The sequence below is a fragment of the Lissotriton helveticus genome, chromosome 7, assembly GCF_964261635.1.
Source record: "Lissotriton helveticus chromosome 7, aLisHel1.1, whole genome shotgun sequence".
Taxonomy (NCBI): domain Eukaryota; kingdom Metazoa; phylum Chordata; class Amphibia; order Caudata; family Salamandridae; genus Lissotriton; species Lissotriton helveticus.
This window is the reverse complement of record NC_136068.1, coordinates 1,367,604,808-1,367,629,602: the sequence shown is the minus strand read 5'-3', so window position 1 is coordinate 1,367,629,602 and position 24,795 is coordinate 1,367,604,808. Positions and strand designations below refer to the sequence as shown.

General features: G+C 40.1%; 1 protein-coding gene across 2 annotated transcripts in view; it reads right to left on the bottom strand.

The window, feature by feature from the left end:
* Nucleotides 1-24,795, bottom strand: part of LOC144770293 (Golgi apparatus membrane protein TVP23 homolog B-like) — a 121,558-nt gene that overhangs the window by 66,410 nt on the left and 30,353 nt on the right. For both annotated transcript variants that reach the window (XM_078654690.1, XM_078654691.1), the window contains exon 3: nt 3,669-3,813. In XM_078654690.1, the coding sequence (XP_078510816.1) occupies nt 3,669-3,813 (145 nt within the window). The remainder of the gene's footprint in view (nt 1-3,668; nt 3,814-24,795) is intronic.

Here is a 24,795-nt window from a genome sequence, read left to right as displayed (position 1 = left end):
TAATTTTAGGATTGTGTGCCTAAAGGTTGCCTTGTGGGAAAGCTTATGCTCAAAAAGTATGCCTCAGTTGGTGACAAGCCAACAACAGAATCAGACAGGTCTGATTGATGAGCTAGAAAAAGTTATGCCAGATGCCATAGGTCTGACCGGTTTATTATGAAAAGTTACAACAAAGGCAATTAGCCTGTTTTATTCATTAAGTAACACATATGATAAATAAAACACGGGTGCCTATAGGAAAGTCCTAAAAGGAACTACAGAAGGATTCTCAATAGAGTGAACAGATTTATTTTTAAAATACGAAATCCCTTACCCACCCAGCGGAGGCTTGCTTCATCATATGGCCCCTCCTCACATTGGGATACAGAATCTACCAATAGGGGCTACAACCCTTGTATCATGTGGTTGACAGGGGAGGGGGGTGCTTAGTCAAGTTTCCTGCTCTTCCTTTCCAGTGTTAAATACAAATGTTAAAGCTAATAGACCTTTAAAGGGTGCATAGTTTTTTACACACTCCTATCAATGACCGTGTACTGCATTCGGAAACAGAAATATAGATAAAGGCAGATCAGTCCCCGACGTACTTGCCCTGTGTATGACAGCATTTTCTGAATACATGTGCAAAGCCACCTGAAAGTGAGTGTGCTTCAGTGTTAGGGATGCTTGCCCAGTACTTTCGTTTTCAATTGCCTCCTTTTATAGTTCCCCTTTCAATTCTTTACTTCTCCTCTTTTTATTTTTCTTGAGAGGATACTAGAATTCACCAGGCAGTACCAATGTGCAGCTTGCTTTCCACTCCTTTCATTGACAGTGTGGCACATCACACATGGCCACTTCCTCTAATTCAGGTGACCATTATGAAACGCGAGTGCTCATAATGTAGACTTCTTGTACGGTTCCAAGATGGCCAACATGTTAGTTCTAAACGTGGCAGTCATACTGGAACTGAAAAACAATAGACTATGTACAATTCAGCAAGACAGTTAGACAATCGCTGCTATCTCTAGTTTCATTATTGTAAGCAAAGGTCTACTGTGTTTAGATGGCAGTATGTGTTTTCTTTCTACTTGCACACTTTTAATTTATTTTGCATATGTTGTTGAGCTTATGTGCGTTTTTGTGGTTTAGGTATGGGCGACTGCTAGAATGAGTAAAGGGACGAATACATGGATGAGTGCACAGATGAGTGGCAAAGTGCATGTTTGATTACTTATTGAGTGCCTAAACCCATCAATGACACATTAGACAGCTTTAATTCATAAGCCAGACCTATTTGCATTGCCAATGTTTATTAATAGCGTATGTAAACTTGCTACATGATAGCAGAGGAGGATAAGGGCATTCAACGTATCCCCATCTTTTCCTAACAGAAATGAGAGCAAAGAAACCTGATAGCAAGTGTGAACTGCTCCATAGAAGCAGCCAGTGCAACTCTGCCCCAGTTGGCTCTGGGCTCAGGTGTCACACTGCTGCCTACACCACAGATTGATAGCTATGCCACGCCATCCTAATCACAGCCACAAAATCTTCACACAATTAGAACACCATCATTTTAACCAACCCTAACTTCTTCACTAACACCCCAACAACTGTAACATGGACAGTCAAGTTTTATCATAAAATATGTTATTTGATGGTAAAACATCAGTGACAATATAATGTCATCCACTGTGCTTGTGTAGAAAACACTCAGAAACTAATACATACAGAGTTTTGTCCACCATCTATTTAGTCGATGAGATCCAGAAATTGCATAACACCTACAAAAGTTACTTTATGCCCTTTTGCCTGTCAAAATAACTGTAGACAAGGACAATAAGCAACTTGTATTGCTCTACATTAGAGATTGAATTCAAGGCTTTGCTATTTTATTGTAGAGTGTACATTTCTACTTTTAAACATTAAAACGTTATGCTTTCTGCAGCAATTTTGTAGGGTATATGATGTCACTTAGAACCCTTTATCGAAAAACATCCCGGTTAGTCAATGTTACCCATCTATAAAACCCGATGTTAATACTTTGCTTCCCCGAGCAAGGCTCAAGTACTCTGTTTATTTAAGGGTGACTCACAAAATATGCTACATTGATCAAACTAGAAACAGATCCACTCGTGCTGGGCAGAAACAGTAGAAGCAGTTAAAGCCATTCATCTGTACACCTCCAAATTCAGTAAAAATTAAAGTAAAACACCATATTTTTCCCCAAACCACTCCTTAACCACTTCGGCGCTGATGACGAGCTCAGCTCGTCATCAGTTGCGCCGCTCGCACGCTGATGACGAGCTGAGCTCGTCATGTAACGCGGCTTTTTGAAAAAAGCCGCGCAGCGCAAAAATAGCCGCAGCGCGCATGCGGTTAACAGATAAGCACACTCAGAAAATGTGTGCACTGATAAAGTTCAAGGTGCATTTTTAGAGGTTGAGGGATGCGGTACTCCGCACAATTGTGGTGGAGTGACCAGTCCACCAAATGCCTGATTCTCCGTTCTATTTAGAGTCGTAGAACTGTCATATTTAGGCCGACTGAAACCTTTGACCAATGGCCCAACTGACATTGGTGTAAAGACTGATCCCAATGGAGATACTGCAGCCAGAGTTTTGGTAAGTTCTTTATTTAATACAAGAGTGGCACCCAGAAGCGGAGAGCAGCTCTATGCAGAGCAATCACCCAGTAGCAAGCAACTGTCGCAATTCAAACTCAAACTCTCCTCAACCTGCCTCACATTCCAGAATCTAAACCTAACCCACTTTACAAAACTTTACATTCTATCCATCTTACTAAACATCTCACTAAGCATGCAGACCACAACAGGGGCAGTCAAAGGATGTGGGACTGTCTGCTCTATTGAAGGCAGATATCCTGAAGTCACTATTTCCTCTCCATGACTGCTTGAGTATGCCTGGAAGGTGCAACAGTATTTAAGATTAATGAACCCTACACAATGATGAAAATATCCTTGCATGCCAGGGATATTTCTTTCAAGTTAGTCAAAAACATGCTACTGCTTTTAAATTTTAAATAACTAAAATCTTTTCTGTGTAGGCAATCTGAACATGGTGCCCCACCAAAGCAAGCTTCATTTCCTTCTGGGGAGCTTGCATAGTGGTGGCTCCTCAGAGCCACTGCGCTCTCCACCTACCTGGCAAAGCTATCTAAATAAGGTGGGCTGTAGTCCACCCCGGCATAAGAACAAACTACAGCCTGCCAATCTCTAAATGAGAGGTCAAGTCACTGAACAGATGTCACTATCAACAGACCAGCATCACACTTGTAAGCAGAAAAGTTAACGGCAGAGAAAGGTATCGGTTTAGCACTTTAGCTGCAAACCCTATTATATATCCAGCTTCAGCTATGCACATGTAGCAAATGTATAAATAGTTTTCTCTATATACCATCCCAAAGGGGAACATCACAAATTCTGCAGTTGCAAGCCTTATTGATAATCTCTCAAATGGCAGAGAAATAATTCTTCACTTGCTATAACTAAGACAACACTGAGTAGTATTAAAGAATAGTGTGTAAACAACCAAATCAATTGAATCCGCAGGATATTTTGGCATTTTACAATTGTCAGTATATAGGCCACAGACAAAAGTTCCTAAGTATCGGATATCTTCATCTTTTAAATATTAATGGTTCTTTACTGTAATCAAAGCAGACAAACTCACCTTCACTGCCCAGAAGTCACAGGACAGCAACAAAATGATTGTCACCATGCAGGCGATGAAGCTTCCGCTTATCAGATCACAGAGGAGATACACGATTATTGCACTGACGCGGAAGAACAAATGGAAAAACGAGGCCACAGGGTGTCTAAAATATAAAGCAAAACAGATAACAGATCAGCACATTACACAAATTAAACAGTAGCTGCCAGACATTACGCGAAGAGCTCATACTTCTGTGTTGTCCGATTACTCAAATCCACAATCAGTAGGTCCCGCTCTTTGAAAGTTGAACTTACGGACTACTGCAAGGCACAATGACCAAGCTGAGGACAATAAAGTGCCTAAAGAGGCGCTGAAGCTCTTTGTGGAAGGGTAGCAAGCTACTCCATGGAGACCAAGCATTAGTGGTGCAGTCAAGTGTATGGAGATATGTATAAATATGCTTAGATTTAGCGCCATACAATTTATATATTTTCATAAGAAGATGTATACACTTTAACAGATTCCATGTGCTTAATGTTAATTTAGTGTTAGTTTTGTGGAAATTGAATTTTATAAGTGGATCTTCTTGAGATTTAGGAAATCATGCCTTGGTGCTGTGTGATGTAGATATGTATGCATGTATTAAGATAATGCTCACTTTGTCTGTGAATTATGGGGGAGCCCAGTCAAGGATTTTATGATTATTTTTTTTGCCTGCAAAAGAGTGTTCCATGGTGGACAGTGTAAAATGCAGCAGAGGAATAGTAGTGCTACTACAGATTCCATCAGCTGATGAGATCAAATCATCTCAGATGAAGTTCACTGCCACCTGCGTGCCTCTCTCGTAGGATCCCCGTTTGTTGATCCAACAGAAATTTGCTCTATTCCAAGAAGTTTGAATTCTTTGAAAGCTGCTCTGTTAGTTTTCTGAGGAACGACTCGCTTGAGAATGATCTCATCATGGTCAGATGAGTCCAGGTTGGTTTCCTTTATGAGTGGTCATGTACATGATGCCTTGAGTTCTCTTGGGAAAATGTCTGTGTTTAAGGAATCACTTATTACTGGGATCGAACCCAAAGTGAATAGCAGTATTATCTTAAATATTTGCAATGGGAAAGGGTCTGATAGTGATCTGGCTTTCAGCAGATTGAGTAGTTCTGGGAGATCAATAACTTGAAGGCAGATCGAGTGGATACCTCTCTCCGAGTGCCTTATTATTAGTCGGTTTAGGATCGAGATCTTTTGTTTGAAAGATACACTGCTGGATATTTTGGTTTGGTGACAAAGTGATCAGCCATTAGTTTGTAGAAGGCTTGTGCTTGAGGTGCTGGGCCAGGGGCACATTCTGAATTGTGAAATTCTGGCCGTATTTTGGGTAGTTCTTTGTAGGGTGACTAGCATTGTAACACAGCTTGAACAGGGATCTTATTTTTGCTTTGTACACAGGATTTATTTATTCCAAGTTGTGGATTAGACATGCAGCACTACATGACTGCTACACACTACCATTTCTACTTTACAGCTTGTCATTCTACTTGTGTAATTATTACAAAGTATATTGGTACTCATTTTATTAACCCTGAAATAAGTCTGCTCTCCTGGGATAAAACATGTGACCCCGATAGATGACTTATAGATTGTATAGAGTTAATCACCCTTAGGCACCAGAACTCTATGAAGCAGGTGGTTAAACCCCACACTCCTACCCAGCTCTCTTACAAGCCAAATAAAAGGAGGATAAAGAAAACTGGAAACCGTAACATGCACAGCTTACTTGTAAAGTGCTGAATTTCAACAACTGATAGATAACTGATAGATAGCTTGCATCATTTAAGACAAGTATCCTCTCAATCTTCAATTCGGAGACCAAAATTATGCGGCTTAACCAACACGTACAATTGGCCTGTGGTAAAGGAGGATCATACAATCGCAACAAATCTGTGGTATTATCAGTCTGCAAAAGAATGAAGTTCAATCACTTTATGAAGTTTTTTTTTAAATGGCCAGCTCCAGAGTTCAAATTGAAGCCTCATGACTCACAACTACAGTCCTCAAATGAGTAGCTCTGCATACTCAGAAATTCCTCACGGTCTTCACAGAGGCTGTGATTTTGCTCTTTAATATTCTACAAAATGGAGCTCTAGTCCCACCACCTTCCTTGGGGTATTGAGGCAAGGCTGTTCAGACATTAATTACCAGTACTTAACATGAATTGGTGTGGGGTTAGCTGCTGTGATTTTCTTTTTAGTCCGCTCACAAAGTGCTGTGAAGCCTGGTGAAACAGCTGTGGCAAAAAAAAAATCTATACATTATACAGTGACATAAAAGAGAAAGTTCTCCCTTTAATGATTTTACATATTACCATACACTGGATATTTGGTCCTCAGTAAATCATAACAGTAAATACATCTACCCTCACATGACAAATGTGACCCAAAAATTTCATTTTGACATCATTCATAAAAAAACAAATTATGCAATACTCGGAAGCCTTGTGAGAAAAGTGAAGCCTTAGAGTTTCCTTTCACTGTAATTAGAATCATCTGCTGCTAAACAAGTGCAAACAGTTATCTCATCATCAGGAAGTGTTTCCACGTTTATTGTATTTATTTATTGAGTTTTATATAGAGCGAACATGACCCTTTCGGGTATTAGAGTGCAGGTACAACATAGAGGCAAACAGATGAGCATATACAAGTGACTCTTTCGGGACCCAAAGCGTTGTACATTAGGAAAACTGAACACATAGGAATATACATTTGCGGGAGAATTGCAAAAAAGGGAGTACAAGGACGTACGTAGGTTCATGTACGTAGAGTCTTGATTCTGAATGGTCATTGTAAAATATGTAGTGTCAACGAAGAAAGTAACAAAGGATATGTGTGGTGATGTGATGTAGTCAGAGACTTGTCAGAACTCCCTGATGTCATCTAGAGCGTTGGAAGGCTTTATGCTCTGAATGTTCTGGTACTGATGATGGAGCAGATTTAATCTGCAGTCAGGCATTGTTTTATTTGTTGTGCTTCAGACAGGCTGCATTTAAATTGCCACGCACATTTTGGTGCAAGTTAAAAACATGGCACATGAAAAACATGAAAGTGAGGCCTATTCAGTCTGAAATGCTTTTGCTGAATTAACGTGTTTTTTCCAATGTAGAGAAAAGTGGCCTTTTTACCTTTGAAGATTAATAGAATGTGTTTCTCTCTTCCCAGCCCATCCCATGCAATCTAAACTTCAATATTTCTGTCTTAAAAGACTTTGACTTGTTGCATATTTTGATAAACCTTTTCAGTTAATAACATCTCTTTTTATAATGTGTGTGAATTAATAATGCACCAAACACTACACAGGGGACTAAATGCTTTTTGCATGAAAAGCTATCTAAAACACTAATGCATGTTGCTGTGTGCACTATATTAATTGTGTGTGCTTTTACATTTTACACTAAAGCATGAAAATGCTATGTTGCACAGTTCACATTTATTTTGCATGTCATAAATAATAGAAAAGCTGCTTTTCACTAACAGCTTGGCAAACATTTATAAGGGGTATTAGTATGAGGGAGGGAAACATAATGGGCTGATTTACATGAAATTAATATTATCTTTGTGTTTGTTTTATTTTTGGGGCCTACACAAAACATGGCTGCCTGTGAATCCATCAAGGCTATGGCTTGCAATTTAATGAGAAGGGAGCATGCGCAGACTGTGGCAGCTTTCCTCATGACAAGAAGTGATGGACATCTTCAACTGTACATTCTTGTGATTCTGCCAATGTACCAGTGTTAGTTAAAAGTGTCCATCTGACTACGCTGTGGAAGGAAGGAAGGAGAATTAGAATGAAACATTTTTCTTAGTAAATGTTGCAAATGTTTATAAATGTAGTTATTCATGTATGCTTCTTTTGTTAAAACTGGATTTTAGAATGAGTCAGGGTATTGAGAACTCATGCCATCATGACTGACCAATCACGTACAGGTTTTCCTGAAAGATGCTACATCTTTGTGTAGTCTGCCAATAATTAGGGTATAACATAATGTCCTCTCTGGATGGGGGCTGGCTTTTCTCAGCTCAGCAGGCTTCTATGGGTTAGGTACGAGAAACGTCCCGGGAGATTGCTGAAGGGGAGGTGCGTCCGAGGAGATTCAGGGGGAGGTTTCTTGCATCCACGTCATATCTTGGCACTGCAGGCCACATTCCTTTGAGGTCTGGTGAAGGGCGGGCTGTCTCCTTCCTTTTTGCTCTTTAGACACAGAGATGCACAGACAGCAACAGATAGAAAGGCTCTTTAGATTTAGATGCTAAACTTTGAATTCATGCTTTGACTAAATAATTAGGTCTGAAAAGATTTATTAGATTTATGCATTTATTTCTCTTAATGGGAGATTTTTGCAAACTATTTAATTATTGATTAGCTTTGCAAGACTATTTTTCTTAGAAACTCTAAGAATTTTGACTGATATTTTGCACCACATTTTCATAACTACATATAATGCTTATATGCAGACTGTAATGTGTCCTGTATTACTGATATATTTCCTGTTCTCCAAATTCTGTAACCTGATTGATATTTTACTAATGAATAAAGGGTCAGAGAAAAATTAACTTTTGACTAGAAAATAAAACCCTTTAAAATACTCAACAACTCTCTTTATTGGCTTGAATAATAATTGCAGTTTTTACTGTTCATCTTTATTTAAATCTCCTGAAGGTAATACATGGTGTGAAGGGCCCAACACCTTTTGAGCGGTAAATTAGAGGTAGCATGAGGGTTTTACATTGAGAAACTACCAGAAGAAATTACCGCCCCATCAGTTTTTGGTAATCAGAGGATGGTTATTATTGATTAGTTTGGTGATTAGTGATTATTGCTTTCACCATCAACTACCCAACTAATGGATCATTGACCTTAAGAGGGAAGTAAAATAATTGCCCAAGTTAGATAAATGTCTAAGTCCTGATTCCTGACTCCAATGCTCAGAACCTGAAGACTGGCAAAGCAGTACTGGCAGGTGATGTAAGAAGTGGTGTGAGTATCAATAGGGTTGTGAAATGTTGTTAATATGCTAGCATGTATTTTTGAAGTGTTGAAAATATTAAGTTTTTTTACTGTTGGTGACATTTTGCTCATTTTGAATTGATGGTGTTATTGATTATATTGGTAATTTCATAGGACATACTTTTTTGGTTATTGATTACATGTTTTAACTCTTCATGTTAAGTTAGTGTCTTGTTCTGTGTTGTCTGGAACACGCAGGTATGCACACCTGTGGAATCCCGGGAAGGAATAGCGGGTGGTAAATGGAAGCCACACTGCACATGAGGTTACTCGTCTGTTGGAATAACACTGAGAAGCTAGGTAGGGCTGGCAGTGTTAAATTAGGGACTATTTTCTGTGTGAATGATTGATAGCAAAGAGTTCGCTGGTGAAACTTTGGTCTGATATCACTTAGAAAGGGTCACACCAAAGGAGTAGCAGGTTCTTCTGAGCTTGATTGACAGCAAAAGGGTTCGCTGGTGAAACTTTGGCCTAAGATATATCCTGAAGGATAAGTCCAAAGGAGTAGCAGGTTCTTCTGAGCTTGAGTGAAAGGTAAGCGGAAGGGATTTACCTGTAGTGTTTGAAGAGTAAACTGAAGGTCTTACTTTGTGAAGGGTAAGCGGAATGTGTTACTCGCAGTGAATATAAATCTATCCTTTATTTAGCACAATAGACAGAGTAGCGAATGTATTTATGTTGTTACTAACAGAGTTATTGATTAAGAGAAATATTGCAGTAAGATTTTGTGGAGGGTCAGTGGTAGGAGTAAAACTGACTGAAATTGAGACTGACAGCTTTGGAGAAAAGAAATTGCATTGAACTATTGCAAAAATGAAAATGTTTGAAGGTTTAAAGAAGCTGTTAGGTGGTAAAGTGAAAAAATTGTTTTTTATTGGGGATGCTCCTGAAGGAACACCTGTGCATTTTATGTCTACCAATTTGGGACAAAACACATGTATGTGGGTTCACCAATGGTGCAAGATTACTGAAAAAGAGGGTGCTTTGAGGTTTCCAAAAGATGGTACTTTTGAATTGCAAATTATTGACAAATTAAGGGAAGTGTTATGTGAAATAAAGACACAATCTAAAGCTGCACAATTTGAGGCCTTAAGCCTGTGGGAAAAAGCAGCAAGAGAGAAAGCAAGTGAGGATAAAAAGGTAAAGCACCAGATACAGGAGAAGGGAATTAATGATGATAAAGAGCTTCAAATAAATAATGATTCAGGGGATGAAATAATGGATGAATTGTTAACTGAGTGTCCACCACTTTATGTGGTTCCCATGAAAAATACTGAAAATAGTGTACCAGTAAATACTACAGGGGCTACTGCTTCTGTTGAACAGAGAGAAATACAGATTGAAAGAACTGTGCAGAAATTTTATATTGACCCATTATCTGTTGATTCAGTACTGACAGTGATACCTCCAGGTGTTACTGCTTCAAATGTGCTTGATTCCGTTCAAGAATTACAAACTGCAGATGCACAGATAATGCCTAGAAAAATTATGACTGTCACAATTAATATGGTCCCTACTGAAAAGGTTCAAAGAGCTGCAGAATCAGTGATTATGGCAGGGTTTATTTCAGAAACTCAGAATACACAGATTATTGAACAGAAATTACCCCAAGCACTAAAAGGTGAGGGAAAAATGGTATTTACAACATCTGCAGCCCAGGATAAAATAAATGTATTTGAAAATGGGATTTTTCAAACCTGCTCTGAGGAAGCAGCAGTAATTAAAAAGATTGAGAACATGGGAGAACATATTAACACAGGCCCTGAAAAAGAGAGACAGCTTAGTGTTTTAAATTCAACATGTGAACATGGGGAAAATAACAGTCCTTGCAGTTTAAATCATGAAAATGTGAACCAGTGTCAGGAAAAATAATTAATTTCCCTGAGTAAGGAAATAGCTGCATGTGCATTAACTACACATAATGGACTGACAGATTTGGCTCAAAAATATGAAACTGATGTTTCAGGAAGTTTTCCATCACAGAAAAGTTTTAGGGTACATATGGATGATGAAGCAAATGAGAAAATGTGTTCTTCAGGAATGCATTTGCACATTGCAGAAATAAAATACATTTTCAAGTGCAATGGGTTTGAGAAATTAGGAGACAAGTGGGCAAGAAAACATGAGAAGAAAAAGAAACCACCAGACCTAGCAAGGAAAATGGATAAGGAAAAGAAGCCACCAGATTTAGTTGAGAAAAATAATAAGCAGAATGAGGGAGAAGATTTTGCTTACTCATTGAGAGAAAAGGTGGGAGAAGTGCATGTTCATATGCCATAGAATAAAAGTGAACCTGCAGCATTTCTGAAAACAATCCCACAATTGAGAGACAAGATTGTGCTGTGGTACCCACAAGTTGATGGATTTGATGAAATACTGAAAGAGTTGTGCATTAATTTGGAAATGTTCTTTTACATTGACTTGCAGACTAAATTGTGGTTTGAATCTAAAGTTGTGGAAAGGCCAAGTGAAGAGACAATGAAAAGGGTTTGCATGAATGCACGATCATTTTCTGTTGTAATGGATAAAAACATAGCAGTGATTACTTTCCTGAAGGGCAGAGTGCCAGAAGAGGATGTTGATTGGGTACAGATTAAAAGAGCACAGGATGGAAGTAAAGGTGTTTTGGTTTGTGCAAATTCAAGTATGGATGTTGTACTGCTGGAAAATGTGTCCTTTTGCCATCTTTATAACAGATTTGAGCATTGGAAGAAGAAAAATAAATTTAAACATGATGCACAAAAACATGGAGAAATGCAGGTGCAAAATATGCCAGCTAAGCAAATGCAAATGTCAGTTCAGAAACAGGTACCAATGGCAGAAATTTTCCAAGCACAAATGGTCCCACAAAATATGGAAACTGCTAAAGTTAATTTAAATAAGGTGTCCAGAGCAAATGTGAATTATTTCCACAGACAAAAACAGAACCCAGTCCAACAGGTTGCTGTGTTTGCAAATGAGAGTTTTAACACTCACAATTCTGAATTTACCAAGTCCATTGTGAAGGCAGTGGAAAGTCCAGATTTAGTTGCAGGAGTTTTAAACAGAGAAATTACAAACCCAGTATTAGAAAAATGTGCACCAAAATTAGGCCCATTTGAGGAAAAGTGCACCAAAATTAGGCCCATTTGAGGAAAATTGCAAAGTTGTTGTCTGTGACTCAGGCCTAGCAGGAAAACAATTATTTTGCAAATTAAGCAGCACAGATTACTGCACACCAGATAATGTTATTTTTCAGATTCCTGATGAGGATGTACATTTTAAAATGGCCCAACAAGAGACAGTTGTAGCATTGTTTTCAGAAAAGACAGTTGAAAAATTACCGTCTGCTTTCGAAAAAATAATAAACACAGAAATAAGAGAGTTCACAGAGAAGGATGCCAGATTAATAAAATGTGCAGAACATGTCTTATTAAAATTTGAACCAGATGACATGTATTCAGGAACACCATCAGTTGCAGGAATTTTACCAATAAAAGGATTTTTGATGGAATTGATTAGAAGTTTGTGTAACTTTCTGATCATAGGTTCACAGAAAATAAATGAAAAGAACAGAATAGTGCAGGAGATTAAAAGCATATTTTTTCCATGTTGTCCTGTGGTACCGAATCCAGCCAATTTATTTTTTCACATTCCATGTGGTGAAGAATGGCTTATTTTTATTGATTTTTGACAAGTTCATGTCACAGTGCCATTGGATGAGAATAGTCAGGAGTACTGTCAAAAAGTAGATGAATACCTGGGACACAAAATTGGAAAGGGAGGTACAAAGGTGTCACCAGAGAAGGTGGAAATAATTTCCAGGATGAATACACCTCAAATTCAGAAAGAAGTCAGGACATTTTTGGGAATGGTTAGCTACTGTAGAGAGTGGTTACTAAACCTTTCCCTAGTGGCTAAGCCTTTACTGAGGCTGACACACTCAGGTGTGTCTGATCCGCTTCCATTGGACAACAACTGCACAAAAGCATTCCTAGAGTTGAAAGAGAAAAAATGTCGCGCCCCAGCACTAGGAATGAAAGTTTATTTGAAAGAAAATACACTAATTTGCAGTGAGAGGGAGGGCTGCGCTCTCTCATTGCCTATTGAAAAAGATGACTGTGTTCAAAGGTTTGTGATGTATTGCCCAATGACCTTTGACCCTAGCTTCACAGAAATGTCAGCAAATGAATTGGATTGTGATGAAACTGAATATGAGTGTCTAAATATCATGAAAATATGCATAAAGCCAAATTCAGACTTTAAGGATCAACGTCTGAGTCAGCCCAACAATGTCCATTTTGTAGATGGCCCATGTTTGAAAAATTACACATTAAAAGCAGCGCATACTGTGCTCCTTATACATTATGTTGTCAAAGCTTCATGGCTTTCAGTAGTTACCCCAGCCCAAAATTCGAAATTGATTGCCCTTACCATAACATGCAGTATATCTGCTCAATTAGGAGTCACTGTTGTCATGGGAGAGAGAAATGCTAATTCAGTTGCACAAAATTGTGTTCTGTTAGCATACACATTCAATGGAATCTTCACAGTTGAATTAAAAGAGGCTCAAGAAAATGTTTTTGAAGCAGAACAACAGGGTTGTATCAGAACTGTTTTTGAGAAAAATGACAACTGCAAAGTGACAAATGTGTTATTGCAAAAACTGATGCCCAGGTATAGATTGCCAGTTTCTCTGAAATCAGATCATAATGTGGGCTTAAAGATAATGAGTGCAGAACAACAGATTGGACATGGAATGGATTGTAGCTATCTGCCTGAAGTGTCAAGCATAATAAAGCAACACAATGGCAGCACAGAGTTACCTTTTGCAAAAAACTGTTTTTCAGCATCATTAAAGTGGCTTGAAAATGCATATGCAAATGCACTTGTGGAAAACACTGAGGAGAACACCAGCCATTGCTGTGTAGGTCTGGTTGATGTACAGTGTGCAGTTTCTCACCAGATTGCAGCTGTTACACAAGATCTGCATAATGGATGGTGCAACAGCTTTGGTCTGAGAGATGCTGTGGTGAAACATCTGAATCTGATCAAAGTGAAAATAAGAGTGAAAGGCCTTGGTTGAAAAAGTGCAAAGGATTGATGGTGCTCTGTCAGAGTTTCTCAGCACCTAAGTAGTCTAATTTGCATGGAAAAAGTACAGAATGCCACACTGTATGAGCCATTCTGATGGCAAGCTGATGACAAAGAGCAAAGAAATGCTGAAACTGTCCTGTTGAATTCTTTTTTATTATTTTAGTTACTTGTTTTAAAGAAGACTAACTGTTCCAAGAAGCTACTTACAGATCTCTGCACTAAAACATTTGAGCTTGGCTATATATGATCTGATTACAGACCAAACTTGTGTTTGCCTTAGAAATAGAAGTAACATTGTTATATGCTCAGCTTTTGCAATTAAAAAAAATATATATATTGTCACTTGTGAAATGAAATGTGTGATGAATTATAAATCATTTTATTATGATTTGAATCATCAGAAGGGTGGATTGATGGAGCAGATTTCATCTGCAGTCAGGCATTGTTTTATTTTTTGTGCTTCAGACAGGCTGCATTTAAATTGCCACGCACATTTTGGTGCAAGTTAAAAACATGGCACATGAAAAACATGAAAGTGAGGCCTATTCAGTCTGAAATGCTTTTGCTGAATTAACATGCGTTTTTTCCAATGTAGAGAAAAGTGGCCTTTTTACCTTTGAAGATTAATAGAATGTGTTTCTCTCTTCCCAGCCCATCCCATGCAATCTAAAATTCAATATTTCTGTCTTAAAAGACTTTGACTTGTTGCATATTTTGATAAACCTTTTCAGTTAATAACACCTCTTTTTATAATGTGTGTGAATTAATAATGCACCAAACACTACACAGGGGACTAAATGCTTTTTGCATGAAAAGCTATCTAAAACACTAATGCATGTTGCTGTGTGCACTATATTAATTGTGTGTGCTTTTAAATTTTACACTAAAGCATGAAAATGCTATGTTGCACATTTCACATTTATTTTGCATGTTGTCATAAATAATAGAAAAGCTGCTTTTCACTAATAGCTTGGCTAGGTAAACATTTATAAGGGGTATTATTATGAGGGAGGGAAACATAATGGGCTGATTTACATGAAATTAATATTATCTTTGTGTTTGTTTTATTTTTGGGGCCTACACAAAACATGGCTGCCTGTGAATCCATCAAGGCTATGGCTTGCAATTTAATGAGAAGGGAGCATGCGCAGACTGTGGCAGCTTTCCTCATGACAAGAAGTGAAGGACATCTTCAACTGTACATTCTTGTGATTCTGCCAATGTACCAGTGTTAGTTAAAAGTGTCCATCTGACTACACTGTGGAAGGAAGGAAGGAGAATTAGAATTAAACATTTTTCTTAGTAAATGTTGCAAATGTTTATAAATGTAGTTATTTATGTATGCTTCTTTTGTTAAAACTGGTAAAGTCAGGATTTTAGAATGAGTCAGGGTATTGAGAACTCATGCCATCATGACTGACCAATCACGTACATGTTTTCCTGAAAGATGCTACATCTTTGTGTAGTCTGCCAATAATTAGGGTATAAAATAATGTCCTCTCTGGATGGGGGCTGGCTTTTCTCAGGTCAGCAGGCTTCTATGGGTTAGGTACGAGAAACGTCCCGGGAGATTGCTGAAGGGGAGGTGCGTCCGAGGAGATTCAGGGGGAGGTTTCTTGCTTCCACGTCATATCTTGGCACTGCAGGCCACATTCCTTTGAGGTCTGGTGAAGGGCGGGCTGTCTCCCTCCTTTTTGCTCTTTAGACACAGAGATGCACAGACAGCAACAGATAGAAAGGCTCTTTAGATTTAGATGCTAAACTTTGAATTTATGCTTTGACTAAATAATTAGGTCTGAAAAGATTTATTTGATTTATGCATTTATTTCTCTTAGTGGGAGATTTTTGCAAACTATTTTTCTTAGAAACTCTTTAAGAATTTTGACTGATATTTTGCGCCACATTTTCATAACTACATGTAATGCTTATATGCAGACTGTAATGTGTTCTGTATTATTGATATATTTCCTGTTCTCCAAATTCTGTAACATGATTGATATTTTACTAATGAATAAAGGGTCAGAGAAAAATTTACTTTTGACTAGAAAATAAAACCCTTTAAAATACTCAACAACTCTCTTTATTGGCTTGAATAATAATTGCAGTTTTTACTGTATATCTTTATTTAAATCTCCTGAAGGTAATACATTGTGTGAAGGGCCCAACACCTTTTGAGCGGTAAATTAGAGGTAGCATGAGGGTTTTACATTGAGAAACTACCAGAAGAAATTACCGCCCCATCACTGACAGTTGCTATCTGTGCCTTGGCTGTACTAGGGACGGCTCTCTATACTCCCCAATAAATCTACAGCTGAAACCTATTACCACTCTTCATCTTCATTTCACTGGCAACAGAAGATGGGATACGACTTTGCCCTGCCTAGTGACTCATCCATCTCTCACAGTCACCGGATCAGAGGTATTTTGAACTTGAATCTCAGCGACTCAACAGGTAGTACAATTATTTTTTTTTTGTCGATCTTCACCAAGGCACACGTTCACTTAAATCGGAGGATTTAGACACAGAGCTGCACCCATTTTGGACTGCTCCAGTGCCTCTTCTATGCTATTAACACGCACGCATGTCAAATATCTGGAATTTAAAGAGGAACTTAGAAACTGAACTCTATTGAAAACTGCGCATTAGAAAACCTCCGCTGTACTTAACTTTAAAGCTTGCTCGCCCCCGACTTCGCATTTACTGTATCGAGCTTCCCAGCGTGCTCAAGCACTGCTTACCGGCTCGTGTGGCCGCCATTGTCCTCGCGCTCACCGTCTCGAGCTTCCAAGCACTGATTACCGGCCTCTGTAACCGCCATTGTCCTGCCGCAGACCTCAGCTCCTGTGACCTGCAGCCTTCTCTTTGACCCGCAGCATCTTCCTGGAATCACGTCGTGGAACGCAGCGTTCATAGCATTCTTGGCTATTTCTGTCTGCACGCTTTAAAGTTTCTTCACGTTTCCTCAACATTCTGCGCTGACACGCTCAGCTTTTGCTTGCCAATTTTTTTCTGCATATTTTTGCTGTCTTCGCTGATACACACAGCGTTCATCAACGTGTCTCAGAATACTCACTGACAGACACAGTTACAAGGACATATTGCAATTTAATGCAACTCTGCCATCTTGTGTTCTAATTCAACCATGCATTAAAGTGTAGATTTTTGTGAAAACAAGCGTGTTCATCAACCCATAATTCAAGGATTATATGTATAATTTAAAGGTCATCTGCATAATTTTCGCTGACACACACAGCATTATAAAGGTGTCAACAGTAGTTTCTTACCATCATCCTGTGGCCAAACAACGAACTGCAATTTCTACCCATTTTTTTTTTTTAAATGGGTTTTGCAAAACAATTTATATTATTGACCTACTACTTCTTCATTTAGTGTTATTCATGTGACACAGACACACATGTTCATCTTTATATTATCCCCCTTGTGAATTTAAATTTTATTACATTACAATCTGCCATTCTTCTTACTTGCTCTATTTATTTTTCCTCTTCCTTCTCTTTCTTTTCCTCTCTTCTTCCTAGTTCTCTTTCTATTTTTTTCCCCCTCTTCTTATTCACAGACATGCAGAGCGTTACAACTCCTGCACCTTTTTTCCAGGAACCTGAAGAGCCACAACTTGAATGGAAGTTATGGATCAGATCCTTTAAAGCATAGTTAGGTGTGATTGAGGGTCAAAGATTCAGACGTGAGAGAGAGAAAAATTTGATGTATTATTATTTAGGAGTTGAGGGTCAAAATGTCTTCGACCACCTACCTCCTTATCTATCACCTGAAGGTGAAGATCCCGATGAGTTTAAGACAGCGGTAATGCAATTAGACAAGTATTTCACTAAAACGAAAAACATTGTGGTACGCAGACAAAAATTATTTACAAGAACACAAAAATCCAATGAAAGCATAAACACCTTCATCACTGCTTTACAAGTACTCGCTCCAAAATGTGAATTTGATAACTTTTCATCCCAACTTGTAAGGGATCAACTTGTTGCATGATATTATTGTAAAAAAGTTCAAGAAAGATTACTTACCCGCAAAGATCCCACCTTGGATGAAGCTGTGGATATTGCAAAGAGCATTGAAAGCTCCATGGATGATGGAAAACAATTTGAATCTGCCTTATCTAATTCTACCATTTCTGGTGCGTTCACTGCTAAACCTCCTTTTTCTACTCCTTCTCTCCCTAATATCTCCAGAGGATCTACCATACCTAGGGGTGGAAGAAACTTCAGGCCAAATAGAGGTGGAAAAACGTTAACACCTAACAGACAGTTTAACTATAGAATAAGTTACTCAGGTGTGGATCTTCTACGCATGTTTCCTCTTTAAAAAACTGTCCAATGGGTCATTTCGCAAATGTTTGTATGGGAGAAAAAGAAGAAGTGTAAGATGTGTACTCAATGATACTGATGATCAATTTAGTGATGATGTCACGAATCATGAGTATGTTGTTGTAGTCAAGAATTGTTCAGATAAATGCATTACGCAACATATCCCTGATCCTGAAGTCAAAGTTACCATTGAGACTAATCATATTCAACTCCTTGTTGTGTGGAAAAGTAAATTTTGCCATGTTCTGTGTCCCTACGCGTCCTCCATCATATGTTATGTGTGCATGATTAATATGCATATGTATTCCCCATGTTCGATTAAAGACGCAATTATAGTTGTGTCCATCTCTAGTATGTCAGTTTCTAGTTCTCGTGAATACTACGAATATCAGGCCTATGTAAGGTTACGTTGCCACGTTTCTCAGTGTGCACGTTATTTCATTGTAAAGTCCCCGTTTCTAGGCCTCAAAAGGGCCTGGACACCAGATTCAGCTCCTGTCTCCTGAGCCTCGCTGAGGAGCGATACAGCCCCCACCTGTGTTCCTGACCCTTCACTTACTTCCTGCCTCGCAGTGCCCGGTTCAGCCTGGCTCTGCCTCTGAGTCTGCCAAGAGTATGTTATGATTCCAGTTATCAGTCCAGTCCTCCTTCTCTGCATTCCTAAAGCTACTGAACTGCATCAATAGTTTCCGTCATTGTCTAGCCTTTACGTCTCCATGTAAGAGAAATACTGTATTAATGGTCATTTAATATTCTTCATCACGCACTACATGTAGAATAATGCATGCTCCAGTCTTAGAGTCTGTTAGCCTTTACCCCGATAACTTTTGGATTCTATCAACATGTTCTCTAAACATCAGATACTAGATACTGCTTAGGTACATGTCGCCCTGACTCTCTAGACTTCAGTCTCTGCTCCTAGCACAGAGTTCATAGCCCCCAGCTTCTCCTAGTAACACATCATTGTCAGTTTGCGCGCACCATTAGGTTAGAGGTCCCGGCTCCTTAGGTAGCCCCCTCCATGTTTTCCGCCCCATTTATGACATATTCTGTTACGTTTGCATCACATGTCTATGTATACGCCCTGTTACACCTACTTTCACCCTTATCTTTCGCGACTGCTACGCGTCACGCCTATTGCTCCACCCACTGCTACGCCTATTGCAATGTAATGCTATGTGTTTGCGTTATATATATATGCTCATGTACTGTTATTAAAAAGTTATCCTTGTCCCGATTCTGCCCCCGGCAGCGCTGCCATCCTATTCCTGTGCAGGTTGTCCTGTTCCTGTCCTTATGCTGTATTAAACCTGCAAACTCCTACTACCTCGAATCTTGACTCTTATTTATTGAGCTATCTGTTATTCATTTATCCATTCAAAAATAGAGGTATTATTTATTTATTTACCACATAATGGCGCCCGAATAGGGACATGCCCTTTCCCCACGCGCCGGTGAAGCCACGTCGGCCCCCTGACCCTCTGCAGCCGTGACGGAACCATACCGTGCACGTGCAGATATTTCTGCTTCAAGTATCCCTCAGGCCCACGGAGGAGACGGAGGTGGCGGTCCAGCATCCAGACGAGGCGGTGGAGGAACGCGGCGAGTCCCGACCAGAGCCCAAGCCGAGAGTCCAAGGTCCGAGGTATCCGGAGGTCCACCTGTAACAGAAGTCCGAAGTTCGTCCGTCCGGCGTCGAAGCAGTCCAGTCCAGTCCGAGGCCTTCCGTTCTTGCTGCCCGGTGAGTACCGTTGCTGGGGTAGTATCTAGACAGGGTCAATCTAATTGACTCTGGTCAGTGGGGTTCGGTGGTACACGGATCCCAAACGAAGTGTCCACTTCGGTGGATGCGGGTCCTGACGTGTCTCTTTATGAGACCGGTAAGTTTAGTACTGTCTTAGCAGTGCATCTAGTTCCTGTTCTAGTCAGTTCTGTTCTCGAGAAAATTTATGTATTCTGTTTTCCGTATTCCAGGTAGTATTCTGTTCGAACTGTTATTCATAATGTTCTTCATGTATTTTAATGTCGTGGTATGAGTGCGAAGTGATTCTCGTGTTTATTGTGTATTGTATTGTGTCCAGATTATAGTTCAGTCATGCCACTCTTTTCAAAACTGCGTCAGTTAAAAACCAGAAAAGGTCTGCTGGAAGCAGCAGTTCCTGTTCCGCCTAGGGACAGTCCAGGTCATTTCATGTATCAGAAGCATGGCATAAGCGCCATATTGTATCTAGATTTATGGGTAGAGTATACCAAGGAGTTAGAAGAAAAGTATAGATGGCCCGTATCAGGTACATGGGATGCCGAGTGCATCATGAGAGTAGAAGAGGCATTATGGAAAAAGAAAGCCAGACAGTCACAGAAAGATGCCATCGAGTTATGGCGCAAAGAATCTCATAAAAGAACCGAAAAAGAAATCAGAAAGTCTGAATTAAGTAGAGAATCCTTAGAGCGAGCCCAAGAAAAAGAATTCATCGAGATAGGTTAACGAGTCAGAACTGAACAGTCAGACAGACAGAGGAACGCCCTCATTAAGGGTATGTATCCTCTTCTTGCCGAGGGCTTGCCAAAAGCGACCCCGGAGGCATCCAGTAATTTTCCGCTACCATTAGTTCCGACCAAGCTACGTCACAAACCGACCGCAGCTGATATTTTCATTTCGTCCTATTTGGACGACACAGTCCCAGAATATGCAAATCCTGTTCCGCCAGTCCCTGTAAATCAGGCACTTCCCGTTCCTCCAGACACCGGAGTACCTGCTACGGCACCCCCGGTCCAGCCCGTCCTACAAGTTCAGCCCGCATTTCAATTTGCCACTCTGCCAGCACGAAGAGTATCAGTAGACGACTCTAGTTTAGGGGCGGCAGGGGGAGGTCCTCCAGGAACCCCGCCGCCATACAAGCGTTTAACGTTAGCCGAATTACATGCACAAGCGTCACAACGTACGCCCAGATATCAGTCTGTTGCAGAAATAAGAAAAGCCCTTACCGAATGTGGCTATGATCCAGTCCCAGGCGAGGATAATATGGTTTTATATTCATTACGCGTAAGAAAGGTGACCGAGTATCTAGTCACCCTACCAGATATGAAAGAAGATCTAGACAGAATATATATCGTTTCATCCGTACAGGGAATGATCCAGAAAGTATTAGTGACGTCATGTGCCAAAGAAAAGTTGAAGTCCAGCTCATGCTATTAAAGTTTCTGATTAATTGTTTAATAAGGGAACAAGATTCCCAGACTAAAGATCAGGCCGAAATGAAAGTCCTGACAAGGTGGAGTGATAATATAGCCGAGGGTAAGCATAAGACCATCAGTTGTATAGAGAGTATGTACAAGAAGATTCGTAAAGAAATAATAAGGATACACGAACAACGCAAAGCAGCACAAGTAAGCGAAAAAGAAAATGACTCTGCGGAAGAAGTAGAGGACGAGAATCCCGCCAGAATAGCGTATGTAGGAAAACCTAGATTTCCAGATCGCCATTTACGTCTAGAACACAAGTCAACTTTCCATCATCCAGCACCAGAACAAGGTTCTCTAGAACAAGTATTCCAAGCTACTGACCATATTCTGAAATCACGAATCGGTTATAGCGAGTTAAGTACCATGCATGAACAAGAACTAGTCCGATCAGCAGTCCGATGGATTACTGATTCTACCACTTTTCCAGACGAAATAGTGGCACAAATGTTTCTGAAATTGCCCCCAGCCGAGCAGCGACTGGTGGGTATGTATATGATCCAGCACCTCATTACATTGTATGAGGGTCAACATTCTGATCCAGGTCCGTTACACGATGTTCTGAATGAGTTACTCCAGTATAAATGGAAAGGTTTAGGTACCGATTTAATTAGTGTCATTCTAGAGCAGCGGCACAAATATAGAACGTTCTTGAACCCGCATTTTGTTCATGTCTCACCCTCAGAAGGTAAACCCTTTCACATAGACAGACAAAATCCGTTACGAGAAGTACACCCAGTCAGGACAACAGCTGGTGAAATGCAACGAGTGTTTGTTTACACCCCGATTACAAAGATGGAACTCTTAGAGATGAAAAAGTTAATTCCCTGTCATGACAAAGATCCAGCAGGGTTCCACCGAGAATTAAAAGACATGCTCCGTATGGGAGAATATACGTATCCAGACGTTATTAAAATGTTAAAAGTCCTATTGCCCGCAGGGGTATATGAGAAACTCAAAGAAAAAGAATGGGAGGTGGGAGAGAAAAAGATCGATTGGGCAGTTCTAGAAGCCGAAGATAAGGCACGAGTACCAGGTACCGGTCTAGGAGATAAATGTAAAGAATTACCTGAACTGTTAATACAAGTTTTGCCCAGATTATTGACAACTAGAAAGGAAGACTGGGATGCAATCTCAGCCTGTAAACAGAAACAAGACGAAGACACTAGTGATTTTTATTCTAGATTCGAGAAATGTTTTAGTATAAACAGTGGCCTCAAGACAAGTAGCGAGTCATACCCTCATCTTTTTGTTACTAAATTAGTCGAGAATTCAAGTCCACAAGTTAAGAATCGAGTTTTGAAAGTTGAAAGTACCTGGCAAGCTAATACCCCGTCCCAGATGTTACAGATGCTTCAATACCACCAGAATAGAATCAGAGAAGAACAAGAACACGAGAGAAAACGTATGAAAGACACGAAAATGAAAGTGCTAGTTGCACAATCTGTTCCTCAAGACAGTCAGAAGAGGGGTACGAATCAAGCCAGTCACCCTACAGCTCCCGTTAAAGGGACATGCAATTATTGTAAACAGCCAGGTCATTTTATAAACGAGTGTGCAGTTCTGAAACACAATATAGCTACTGGTAAGACTAAAGAAAGACCACGTCCGCCTAGACAAGAACAAGTTTCACAGACTTCTCAGCCACAGAATGCACAACAGACAGTTCCAGCACCGCAGCCTATTGCTGCAACACAGCATGTTACACAGCAGATGTACCAGTATGCACAGTCCGAGTATCCAGAGTATCAGCCATATTCATGAAACAGCCTAGAGAGGGAGGTAGGCTTGCCTCTCATCGAGATACCTGTAGATCAAGAAGGTCCCTATGTTCACAGTCAAGTATTAGGGAAAGACAGAAAGTTTCTGATTGATACAGGGGCAAGTAGGACCACCATTAGTCACGCCGAAGTTCCAGGGGCTCCGCTCTCAGGCTCAAGAAATGTTTCCCTTGGATTTTCAGGAAAACCTATTGTAAACGAGATATCTAAGCCAGTTACTCTAGAAGTAGGTCCATTGTCCCGCACTACTGATCTGTTACTTACGAAGTCATGTCCAGAAAATCTGTTAGGCATTAGGACACTGAAAGAATTAGGTGCAGTTATTTGCTGTTCCCCAGAGGGAATACGATTGTTCCTACGTGACTTCAAGGGTCACTATGTATTACGAGATTTTGATTCAAGATTGTCTAATGTTCCGCAGCATCTATGGGCGCAAGGTCCAACTGATGTTGGTTTTATGCAAATCACACCCCATCGTGTGACTCTCAAGCCAGGTGTAGTCCTGCCACGAATCAGACAGTACAGACTGCCACCTGAGGCCGTAGCAGCCTTATCCAAAATTATTGACGAGCTCATGGCTCAAGGAGTAGTTGTAGAAACTGACTCCAATGTATGCAATTCTCCGATCATTCCTGTCATGAAACGTACTGATCCAAATGCACCTCCAGTATATCGATTAGTGATTGACCTTCGAGAACTCAATAAATGTATTATTCCCCAGTACCCAGTTGTCCCGGATATTTCTTCCCTATTGACAGCCATTGATTCCGAAGCTTCATTCTTTACTGTCATAGACCTCAAGAATGCGTTTTTCAGTGTCCCCATTCATCCAGACAGCCAGTTCCTTTTCGGATTTTGTTTAAATGGAAGGAGCTATATGTTCACACGCGCTCCTCAAGGTTTCACAGAAAGTCCTAGTATTTACAGTCAAGCACTTAAGAGACAACTAGACAACATTCACATGCCAACTGACACTGCCCTGCTCCAGTATGTCGATGATCTACTGATCACAGCCCGTTCTGAACGTGCTTGCGAGCGAGCCTCACTTACAGTCTTGTATTTCCTAGCCGAGATGGGGCACAAGGTGTCCCCTTCTAAGCTTCAATTCTGTGTCCAGCAAATGATCTATTTAGGCCACTTACTGTCCAAGAGGGGTAGGCAGTTGACACCAGACCGTATCCAGTTAATAGCGAGTCTTCCTCAGCCCAAGACCCAGAAGGAGGTACGTGCTTTTATCGGCCTTACTTCTTATTGCAGACAATGGATTCCTCAGTATGCGTTTCTAGCTAAGCCACTGATACAGTTAACGACACAGGAGGCAGCCGTATCGACTGTCCTCCCTTGGACATCTGAACATACACTTAGTTTCAATGAGTTAAAGAAAGCTTTATGTCAAGCTCCAGTTCTAGCAACACCGAACTACAGTAAGCCTTTTACACTTTTCGTTACAGAACGCGAAGGTACAGCATTATCTGTCCTTACACAAGATCAAGCAGGACAATACAAGCCCTGTGCTTATTTTTCGAGCACATTAGATCCTGTAGCCCAGGCTCTGCCTGCGTGCCTCAAGTCAGTTGCAGCCACAGCACTAGCTATCAGACAAAGTGATTCCATAGTGTTAGGACACTCCCTGACAGTACAAG